Raw genomic sequence first — 12,002 nt, 5'->3', positions numbered from 1 at the left:
TTTTTTTTAAGTATACATTTGACCGGTATAATATGTGTTTAAAAACAGACAGAAGAACACAATTTTACTATTGTCTAGATATCCCTATCTAAGGTCACAGAGTTGCCGCTGCACGGAATTATTTACATGTGACGCAGCCCCTCGGCTGTAATGTGTCCATGCTGTAGGACACAACACTGAGCACACGGGAGGCTTCTGCTCGGAACCCTGGGGGCCGGGGCATTGTGTTCTGTTTTTGCTTTTGCTTAGTTAACCGGAAGCATTATGTGATGCGTGTTGACATTTTCCTCTCCTTTTTCATAATTCATGGGTTTAAAATTTGATGGGAAACGAGGTGAGGTCTGGACTAGTTTGTATCAGTTGGCATGACCATGTTCCATAGAAAAGCAAAACTAGTGCACGGGCTGCTACGGCACACTGCTCGGTGGTCTTCACTTGGAAAAGCACGTTGCTCCAGACTGGTTCTGGGCATTGAGACCAGCTGTGATGAAACTGGAGCTGCTGTGCTGGACGAGACAGGTGAAATACTAGGAGAGTCTCTCCATTCACAGAAAGAAGTCCATCTGAGGTGGGTCTCAGGGTCGTTGCTTTAGGGCACATGTGTCAAACTGATCCAGTAAAGGGTCGCTGTGGCTGCAGGTTTTCATTCCAACCAAGCAAGAACACACCTGATCCAACAAATCAACTGTGAAGGAAGTTCAGGTGACTGAGTAAGTCGAGTCAGGTGTGTTCTTGCTGTTGGAATGAAAACCTGCAGCCACAGAGGCCCTTTTGGGGCAGGGTCGCCGTTTCGAGTCCCTGTGTGGGGGAGTGTGGACTGGTGGCTGGAGAGGTGGCAGTTCATCTCCTAGCTGTTGAGCAAGGCACCGCACCCCCAACAGCTCGGTGCGCCGATCCATTGGCAGCCCCCTCGCTCTGACATCTCTTCATTAATTGCATGTATATAGGTCCTGTTTGTGCATGTGTGTGTATTTCAGGCCTGTGTGTGTGTAACCTGAATAATAACAGAGTGAAAAAATTGAATTTCCCCTTGCGGGATTAATAAAGTAATAATTCTTCTTCTTCTTTACTGGATCAGTTTGACACCCCTGCTTTAGGGCTTTGTCTTTGACATACATCCCTCTTGAATGTTGCAGGACTGGTGGCATCATCCCCACAGTGGCACAACAGCTCCACAGAGAAAACATAAAGCGTGTGGTGCAGGAGGCTCTGGAGAGGAGCGGCGTGGACCCGAGCCGCCTCACGGCTGTGGCGACCACGGTGCAGCCGGGCCTGGCCCTGAGCTTGGGCGTCGGCGTCGAGTTCAGTCAGAGGTTTGTGAGGCAGCACAACAAGCCCTTCATCCCCATCCACCACATGGAAGCCCACGCCCTGACCGTCAGGATGCTTCAACCCGTCGTCTTCCCCTTCCTGGTCCTGCTGGTCTCTGGTGGTCATTCGCTCCTCGCCGTGGCTCGAGGAGTCGACGACTTTCTGCTTTTGGGTCACACTCTGGATGAAGCTCCAGGGGATACACTGGATAAAGTATGATATATTAGTGGTCATGATGTTTGGGCTTATAAAGTCAAATAAGATATTGTCTTTTGTGGATTCCCAGGTGGCGAGGCGCCTCTCCCTCATTAAACACCCACAGTGCTCCACGCTAAGTGGAGGACAAGCTCTAGAGCTTCTAGCAAAGGATGGAGACAGGATGAGGTTCCCGTTGACGACGCCCATGGGAAAAATCCATGACTGCTGCTTTTCTTTCACTGGGCTACGGAATCAAGTTACAATGCTCATAATGAAAAAAGAGGCAGAGGAAGGTATGAGGACACACAAGGTCCCAAGTGATGAGATTCACAGACGTTTTTCTACAGCTGCAAATATGTTGACTTGTCCAACAATGGTGTGACTCAAAACATGAATTACTGCTTTTCAGTCTTTTAGTTTGCTTATGCTGCTATGATAAGCCAAAATATGTGCTGGGGATTTAATTGTTTTGGAAAAAGAAATAAAAAGAACCTATAGGTGAACCAAGTACAATATAAATAGAGGTTTGATAAAACTGTCAGTTTGGGAAATTTTACATTTTTTTCATTTTCACAGAAGAAACAAAGATAAACATAAAAAGAAACCCACTCCTGTCATTATTCTTGGGTCACTAATTCCTTAGTATTGTCACAGGGTGACTGAAATTGTCGGGGAACTTCACATCTAAATAATGTAATGCAACCTTTTGTCTCCCTCCCTAGGTATAGAACAGGGGACACTGTTATCATGTGTTAAGGACATTGCAGCTGCAACACAGCACACAGTTGCCACTCATCTGGCAAAGCGCACACACCGTGCCATCGTGTTCTGTAAGGCAAATGGCCTGCTGCCATCAAGCAGTCCCACCTTGGTGAGTGCGCTGCCTCACTCTGTATTCAGCTGGAGTTGAAAATGTAAAAGTACCAATGTCCAGCATTGCAGTTATGAGTTGCCTTCTAAACTTATTTTCTCTTCATAATCAGAAGGTTGCTTCATAGATACAGATCTTTTCAAAGATATAAACATTCTAAATGTGTCCAAGTTTATTTCCTGTTTCAGTGTATGTGAATGAGCTGGGTCTGTCTGACGTTCCTGTCTGTTATAGGGAAGGTTTTCGTTGTTGGGTCTATGTAAATCATAAATAAGTCATAGAGTGTGGTCTATACCTAGTTTGTAAAGTGCCCTGAGATAACTTTTGTTATGTTTTGGCACTGTAAAAAACAATTGAATTGAATCGAATGACATCAGCCGCCGGAGCGGGAGAAGCAGAGGAACTTTCTTTGTTCTTGGTTTGCTCGCCTATTGGTTAAATAAACCAGGTTTTTGTTGAAATGGGACATTTGTTTGGACCTTATGTTTTGCCATCCGCGTACACCACAGCCCACGGTGCATCAGTGGCCCTTCGGCTACAAACGGCTACTACAACTAAAATAGAATAAGGAAAAGAGACAAACTCAGTCTCCGTTCATTGTCTATGGAGCAGCTCCACACTTTCTACTTGATGACATCACAAGTTTGAGACTTCCTTCTCTGGTTTCTGTCTTTGACTGTCTTTGAGTAGCTCATGTTCACTAATATTGTCTGACTGTCCCGGTACATGGAAACAACAGATTGGAAATCTTCATTTAGACGGTGCTCCCTTTTGACATCATTTGTGCATAGTAATTAAATCAGTCAATTCAATTAGAAACAATTAAAGGTTTGCAAGTTGTGTATATCGATGTTAAGCGTGGAGTAGTAAAACAAAAGGTGTTTTGGGGAAATACACCTATTCGTAGATTCTGCTCCAAGATGGACACACACTTTGTTGGTTTTGGTCTTTCCACGGAATTTCTTAACAACAGGAAAGATATAGAATAACACCAGCCTCATTGCTGAACTCAGATAGCGCTGTGACTATAGATTTGAAAATGTCCTCATTCACTCTCCTCCACAGGTGCTGTCTGGAGGAGTGGCAAGCAATCAGTATATCCGCAAGACTTTGAGCATCATCACTGAGGAGACAGGACTCCGCCTGCTCTGTCCTCCAGCCAAGTTCTGCACTGACAACGGAGTGATGATCGCATGGTGTGTGTACTGATGTTCAGTAAAGCTGTGACAGTGACTCTGATTGGATGATTTACACCACTGCTTTTTTTTACTGTTTTCTTTTTGCACCAGGAACGGTGTTGAACGCCTGAGGGAAGGCAAAGGGGTGCTGCCTCCAAATGTGGATGTCTACTATGAGCCAAAGTAAGTCCACGCTGAACCAAATGGAATAACTAACTTGAGATACCACTTTTATCATTAGCTCACATAGACGTTGTATTCCAGGGCCCCACTGGGTGTTGACATGACAGCAGAGGTGAGGGCAGCAGCGATCAGGTTGCCCTCAGTCAGGATGAAGATGCCCAGCTGACAGACCGCTGCTTTTGTTCTACGCAATAAAAGGTGTTCTTCTACTGAGATTTTCACAGATCGGAGTATATACTGCACTATATACTATATATGTGTTAGCACATTACACAGCTGTGTATTAAAGGTTGAATATGTGGAATCTTTATTAAAGCTATATTTAAAAAAAATAATAAGGGGTACAGAATGAAAGTATTGATTTTCCATAAAAATATATATTTAGTCTGAATTAATATTTAAAAGAAATGTTGACAGGTTTTCTAATGACTTCCTGACGTTCTGTTTACATTGTAGCAGCCAATAGCGTTGGGCATTGCGGATTTCCAGGGTTGCCTGTTGTTGCTACAGAAACAAGAATCATTTTGAGTTGAGAGCTAGCTAATGGATTCCACAGCACTCACAGAAAGACTTCAGCTGAAGACTGGCTAACGTTAAATACTGTTGTAAATTCATTGATTAGTCCAAATGAGTGGTTCCCCTGTTTGATTCATGACTGACATGGAGCAGGCTGATCACTGACACACTCGATAACCAACCTGGCAACCCAACTGCTGGAATTATGTTTGGTTGTTGTGACTACAATCTTAAGACACTAGATGGTGCTGTTCTGCTCATTCTTCATATTCAACCTTTAAGAAACATGTTTTCATACATCTCAGCAGATTTGTTTTAAATACTTTCAATAATAAAGTAATCCTTCTTGTCATTACAAAAAATTATTTCGGCTTCCATCCTTTCCTATCCGATCTGCAGGATATGTGGAGGATAATATGTCGAACTTTACATTTAAAGTCCAGTATGAATCCCAATCCACTGTCGGTTAAGCCCCTTTCTTATGGAAAGAGTGGGTGGACAGCGGCGTTCTCACACTTGGAGATCTAAATGAAGGAAGCTCTCTTAAAATGTTTAATAAGATAGTCCTGGATTTCAACCTCCCCTGATCATAATTCTGCCAATAGTTACAATTCAACACAGGTCACCCAGACATATCCCTGAAGATGCAGATAGAGTGCCTCGGGCTGTAAAGATGGGAGAGGGACATTTTTATTTTATTTAGCCTTTCTTTAAACAGATTAATCACAGATCTCTTTTACAAGGGGACCTGGCCAAGACTTCAGCAATACAGTTGCAGGATAAAAATCAGACAACAGATAAGTACAGAGCACAAAGAGAGCCTGGAATCCAGAGTTTTCACCAAGGACATGGGCCTTTCATCAAGTGCACAGGAGTGGGAGGATCTGTGTAAACTAACAATAAGATGTCAAGGGATATAAGATTTAGAATTATTCACAAAGACTGGACTTTGCATCATAGAAAAGTTTGAAGCCCATCCATTCAGGATTGGTTTACTGAAATCAGTCGTCTCTTATGAGCAAGTGTCGTTTAGAAGTACTGATAGGTGGGAGAAATACATTGACACAGGGGAAATAGTATATTACATGTACATTTCTTGGAAAATCGGGCTTTCTTATATTATTGAAGACCTGTGGGAATTTTTGACTTTACTTTTTTCTTTGTTTTTTTTTCATTTAATTATATGCATCTCCTTTCAAAGTTTTCTATCTTCTGTTAAGGGTTACGTTAAGCTTGTTATCCGTGTTTATCTGTACTGTGCTAAAAAAAAATGTAAATGATCAGTATTCTCAAGTTCTTTGTTTTTTTAAATAGGACACGTTAAATTTATGTGAGACAACATATACAATAGTTGAACATCACAAGGATTGAAGCAACAATCTCAGGGCACAGGAGTTCACATTTTCAAAACGATTCGTCCAAACTTTTGTTGCTCCTTTTTTCTTGATTAGCACATAATTGTATTTGATTTTATATATATATATAAAAGACGGCTTTGCCACCTGAAAGCTGAGATGTACCTCCTTTTAAGAAGGAAACAAGTATTAACTGTGCCTTTTCTATGCCAAGTCCAATCTGTCCTCTGCTATTGTATCAAAGAAAACCAGAGCTTTACTGTTTCCTCTATTAAAGGAAACAGTAAAGCTCCTGTATTAAAGGAGACAATAACTTAATGTTAGGTTATACAACTGTTGATAATATTGAATACACACATCAAATTCTGTCCAACCTCTGTACAGCAGCAGATACTAATGTATTTGTATCGAAGCACATATTTATTGCCTAAGCACCCCCCTCTAGTGGTTAGTTTATGTATGTGTACCTCAACACACTATGGAGGGAGAAGCTATAGTAAAAGACCTGATGATGACAAAATAAAATGGTTTTATTCAGGAATATGAAGAGAACACATTGACATCCAGTCGGTGTCTGATCGTTTCAGACACCGACTGCAAATTCATCGCCTGTGAATCCAGTTTTTACCACTGAGAAGAATGTGAATTACACAGAACATACTGTAGTTTTCCACATACATGGTTTGTTTATTGAGTTACAAAATACAACAATTGTTCAACTGGACACAATGATGCTGATTAGATTTGCCTGACAACATAAAGATGTACACAAAACTTGTAAACAATGTCTGACAACCCGCAACATGCACCAATGTGCATTTTATCATCAATTATATCCAAACGTCTCAATCACAGCTACGTAGACTTTCATTTCTTCAATGCTTGTTTACAGTGGACATCCTATCTGGGGGGGTGGGGGGGTGGATGACACCTTTTCAATAAGCCCACCTCTATCTGTGGCTCAGTACTGGTGTGAGATTACAGATTAAAGGACAGGACATTCACAGGAAGGTGGGGCAATTTAAACTCATCTCTCTTTGGTCTGTGACAATCATGGTACAGTTTAAATGATGGTTTCTTCTTTGTGCTGCAAACTCCAATCAGACAGAAATAAAACCTTTAACATGCTAAAACGTAGTGGTATTTGCAGTTTCCACAGGTGTCCGGGATGTTCTTGCATAGTTTAATACTTAGTATTCAAATTGAGTGGCTCGTTTGCTGGCTTGGAAAGATTGTTTTGGGGACTCCAAATATCCAGAAGTGGTTCAATACTTTTTTAACAACAACTAGGGCTGGTTCCCGACGTGGTGTCTCATTGAATATTCACTGCTAAAATATTTTCATTGTAAGGACATCTGAAGGTGGGTTTTTCCTTTACCTATCATGTGTTCTCCAATTCCATAAACTAAAGCCATTACCCAGGTCCACTTCCTCAAACACTAGAGCTCATCGTGTTCATAAATATTATACTCCTTGGCACTGATCAGTCCGTCCTCGTCTTGGTCACTCTTGCGAAATATATCAGCCATGATCTTCTCATAGAAAGGGTCATCCCGTGGCTTCCCACCTTTTTCATACTCCAGTTTCAAGTATTCTTTCACCTGAAAATACAAATATGACACTCAAATGTTCACACTTGAGAATAAACGACATGTATTGTACTTTAACAGCACTATTGTGATCTACGAGCTGCATGTGGCCTCGGTGATAAGGAGGTCATCTACCATTTTTTCAATATGTTATCAATAACACAGATAACATCATGACTAGAAGACCGCTGGGACCGGAATAACACACTCTGCATTTGGTTGTTATAACGTTACACAAGGTAAATTGTGATCATTGTTGTTTGGGGTCGAGCCAACAATGTGTTTCCCTGTTTGTTTGTAGTACTGATAAGATTGTCCTTTACTTTGTTTTGACACTGCCGTAAAGAATTACAGCAGGCAAAGGCAGTAAATGAATTAAAGGTTAAGTGATTTATAGCCCGATAACCTCCTTGAACAATCAAATGGATGTTTATGATAACAAATGTGGCCTTCATTCTTCATGGGGAAACAGGGTGAGGTTACTATGGGTTGCATTCTTTATTAGCTGCTTATAAAGCCTGTGATTAGAGAAGAAATAAACAAATGTGGCATCAGTTTTACATTAGATTTGAACACGTTTTCTTGTTCTTCAATCTGAAGGCCCCTGAACTCCAGTTATCAGTTGGTTTGAAGATTTGTTTAAAAAATACACACTACAAAAGCACATGTCCCACTGACATTGAAAGGGCAGAAAGGAAATGTATGAATATATGTATGATACACTTATTTACTTTCTTTCTGAAAGTTAAACGCTAACAATGACACCATTCTCATGGCTGTGTATTAAAGGTCCCAGATTGTAAAAAGTGAGGTTTCCATGTCCATTTTTCCATTGTAAAGCAGGTGGAGCTGCTGTATAAATACTGTGAAAGCATTAGGACTACTGTACAGTTGTGATGTCACAACTACACTATATACTGTATATAAAGTTATTATCATTATAAAAAGTGCCACTAGTGTGCCTGGCTGCAATGAGAGTGCAGAAAGCACAGATATGGATGTGATGGAAACACTGACCAATCAGAGCAGACTGGGCTTTTTCAGGAGGGGGTCTTAAAGAGACAGGCGCTTAAACGGAGCCTTTCACACAGAGGGTAAATACAGGGATATTCATACAGACAGGATTCGAATATTAAAGCGTGTTCAAATGTTCTAGTAGAAACCCAAAATACAAGTGTGGACCTGAAAATGAGCAGAATATGGGACATTTAAAGAGAGAACAGTGTTTAAAAGAGGCTTAGCAGCTGTGTGGCCCCCTAGCATGTTAATCCAATCCACCTTTTCTGCCTGAGCTCCTTTTGTGATAATAACTAGCTTGTAAATGATAGTTACCTCAGCCTTTGTGAGACTTCTGTCTCTATTAAGGTCCATCTCTCCAAAAGCCTCCATGCTGCGTGGTCCCCTTGACACAGAGTAGACCTCCACCTCAAAGACTACCGTAGCATTGGGTGGCACTGGACCTATTTGATCAGGAGGGAATAACAGCACAGCAAGACCACAGGCAATTATAACGCCATTGTCGTGACTCATAATTACTGGGGATTTTCTTCAGATCATGCTCTACCGTATAGGTTGGAATGGTGAAGTTGGATTGACAACATTTCAGGAAGGTTGGGACTGTGTGTAGTTGGTGGTTCTGCAGCATTATTAAGACTTTGTGATGAACTGAAAAAAACAGCTGCTAACTACATCAATGATAACGTAGCACTGATTTGACTTCAAGAGCTAGGTCTAGAAAATATAAAGGCCCATAAGAGATATGGCATTAATCCAACAAGAAAATGTAATATGGTCACTAGCAACATGCAATCAAAGTTTTTACAGAGAGAATAAAACTCCATTACAGCTGTTCAACAGGAGGTTTTCACTCAGCAGCTCTCAGCTTTGGATAGGTTTACATGTATGTTATTGTGATGCAAACTGGTGCAGGCACAACAGAAGCACGAACACTCAGCAAAACAGTTTCCTCTATAGCCAAATAGTGAAATGAAGTGATTAAAAACCTGAAATGCAAACTCTGACGCCAGGCAACGCCGCCATCAGATCATAACCACAGTGCATTTAAGAACACCAACATGAGCAGGTTGGTAGGAAATAGTAGTTAAAGGTCAAACACTAACCAGCTGTTAGTTGTCTGAAAGTGCTGAGATGCATGCAAGAAAGAGCGAGATGAAGTAGACACCTTTGAACCTTCGTGCATGCTTGCAGTGCATGCCATGAGGGGATGAGTAGCAAAGACTGCGAGGGATGGGACGCCCTCTCAACTAAAGTGCTGTAAAAGAAGACAAGACAGCGTGAAGGCGGCTCTCCCAGCACAGAAACTCTAAAACACAATAATCACTTTAAATGACTGTATAGGTAGGATGTATTTAACTCAATCATTTCAATATACTGTATGCTCACTACTGCTGCTGCGTGTGTCCATTGATTTCCCTTCAGTGACCCTAGCGATGTCATAGTGATGTCACCGGGGTTATCTCGGGCTTGGAGACTACACATTTATAACCAAAGCTCGTCTTTATATCCGGGGCAGTTTGAAAAACATGGATGTTCACCAGGCAGGGGGTGTCTAATGCAAAAAGGCAATCAAGTTGCATTGTGGGAAGTGTAGGAATCAGTGTTTTTAGAGTCTGAACCATACTAGGAACTTCTTTAATGTACCCCTTAAATGTAGGATTTAGCAGAAGGCAATGGTGTTACATTCACTGACCTTTTCCTTTTTCTCCAAATGCCAGGGCAGGTGGAACAGTTATTTTCCGTTTCTCTCCAGGACATATATTGTCCATCCCTATGTCAAGGCCCTTAATGACCTGTCCGACACCCAGCACGAACCACTGAGGGTGACCAGCTTTGTCTGATCGGCTGAAACAAAAAAACAGTAGAAAAAGAAACAACATCTTGTATTCACATTTAAAGTATTTGCAGGGCACATCTGAGCACAGATTTGATTTGGGGTAGGCACTGTATCATTACAGTGGGCTCATGCAAATGTAAGATTTAGCCCCCTCCCTATCACAAGGTCCATTAAGACTGCTGAATGCCTAGAAGCAATGCCCAGTATGTCGTGTCTAATAATAAATGTTTTTTATCACACAGAAATAAAGGGTACACAAGTTTACAACAAACAAATGAGGCCTTCCCACACCATGCAATGTAAAACCTGTAGTGAGCCACCACTACTCCCTTCAGACATTACAAAGGCTAAAATGCATTGAAATAGTGGCTCCAAATGTGTCTGCAGCTGAGTTTCTCTCACACCACCGACCTGCAGTAGAACTGAGAACCATCTTTGGCGAGGTATCCATCGTAATGGGCGTTGATCAGGTCTCCTTTTTTACCCTTCTGAGTGCACTGCTCGGGCATAAAGAGCACTTCAGTCCGGACCTCGCCGTCCGGCTCAGCTGCTGCCGCCCGAACAGAACATAAAGTGAGCTGCGAGCACACAAAGAGGCACAGTGTGCAGCCGACTAACTTCCACATCATGCCGCTGTGTATGCGTGGCAACTTCTGACAGTGACGTTTATACATACACACACACACACACACACACACACACACACACACACACACACACACACACACCGGAGGACGTGGAGAAAATGGGCTTTGGGGCCCTGAATTCGGGCTGTCAGGAATGTCTGCTTCCTGGTACAAATACCGCCCCTTCACTGCATCTGGCCCAAGCCTCCTTTTTTTTTTTTTTAGAAAGACATTTGACTAAGAACAGAAGAGCGGACTGAGACTTTACTCGCAACAACAAAGAAAAAGGAGCAGTTAAAATACTGGAGACCTGGGGGGGGGGGGGCATACGATCTTCCAAAGATGATGTCACTCTGACAGTGACAACATGTCACACACACACACACACACACACACACACACACATACACACACACACACACACACATCTACCACAGATGTTTACTGAAAACCTTAAACATCTGTGGTAGTTCCTGCTACAGAGGCTCCAGGACCACATGTTGCCCCTTTAATCTCCATGCATATCATTTCTCAGGCATACTTCACAAGTCCAGTTATTCATTCCATATACAATATAATATATAGTTGTTGGGAATAATATATATAGACACACACACACACACACACACACAAACAAGGTGAAAACAATGTCAATATAGATGTCACAGCTGGTAACAAGTAAAATACAAATAAAAAAGAGCTCCTCTCTGAGTCCTGCCACCTGCAGAAGTTTGCTGACGATTCTGCAATTGTTGGCTGTGTCAGTGAGGGGAAGGAGGAGGATTACAGGGGCGTTGTGGACTCCTTCGTCGACTGGTGTGCAGCTAATCACCTGATTCTAAACGCCACCAAGACTAAGGAGCTAGTGGTGGATTTCCGCAGGAGTAAATCTGCCCCCACACCCATCTACATCAACGGCATGACTTTGGATGTTGTCGAAGGATTACAAATACCTTGGAGTATACCTGGATAACAAACTGGACTGGACCAAGAACACTGAGGCTGTCTACAAGAAGGGCCAGAGTCGTCTCTATTTCCTGAGGAGGCTCCGGTCATTCAATGTATGTAACACCATGCTGAGGATGTTCTATCAGTCGGTGGTAGCCAGTGCCATCTTCTTTGCTGTTGTGTGCTGGGGCAGCAGACTGAGGGCAGCAGACGCCAAGAGAATCAGTAAGATCATCAGGAAGGCTGGCTCTGTCCTGGGGGTCACACTGGACTCTTTGGTGGCGGTGTCTGAGAGGCGGATGCTGTCTAAACTGCACAGCATCCTGGACAACAAGTCTCACCCTCTCCACCAGCTGCTGACCTCCAACAGAAG

At 42.4% G+C, this 12,002-nt stretch overlaps 2 protein-coding genes across 2 annotated transcripts; one reads left to right on the top strand and one right to left on the bottom strand.

Moving 5' to 3' along the window:
• The first annotated feature begins 190 nt into the window (after nucleotides 1-190).
• osgepl1 (O-sialoglycoprotein endopeptidase-like 1) lies at nucleotides 191-4,527 on the top strand. The gene is made up of 7 exons (XM_083921751.1): nucleotides 191-568; nucleotides 1,137-1,524; nucleotides 1,598-1,802; nucleotides 2,232-2,380; nucleotides 3,446-3,576; nucleotides 3,670-3,741; nucleotides 3,823-4,527. The coding sequence occupies exons 1-7, from the start codon at nucleotides 366-368 to the stop codon at nucleotides 3,905-3,907; spliced, it is 1,233 nt and encodes a 410-aa protein (XP_083777877.1). The 5' UTR covers nucleotides 191-365; the 3' UTR covers nucleotides 3,908-4,527.
• Nucleotides 4,528-6,273: 1,746 nt separating this feature from the next.
• fkbp7 (FKBP prolyl isomerase 7) lies at nucleotides 6,274-10,732 on the bottom strand. The gene is made up of 4 exons (XM_083922100.1): nucleotides 10,467-10,732; nucleotides 9,912-10,063; nucleotides 8,534-8,661; nucleotides 6,274-7,213 (listed from the first exon to the last, which is right to left on the bottom strand). Exons 1-4 carry the CDS (start codon nucleotides 10,727-10,729, stop codon nucleotides 7,052-7,054), a joined length of 705 nt encoding a protein of 234 aa, XP_083778226.1. The 5' UTR covers nucleotides 10,730-10,732; the 3' UTR covers nucleotides 6,274-7,051.
• Nucleotides 10,733-12,002: the final 1,270 nt, after the last annotated feature.

Source organism: Echiichthys vipera (genome assembly GCF_963691815.1).
Source record: "Echiichthys vipera genome assembly, chromosome: 10".
Taxonomy (NCBI): domain Eukaryota; kingdom Metazoa; phylum Chordata; class Actinopteri; order Perciformes; family Trachinidae; genus Echiichthys; species Echiichthys vipera.
Note: the sequence above shows the minus strand (reverse complement) of the source record. Positions and strands in the feature narration are given on the sequence as shown.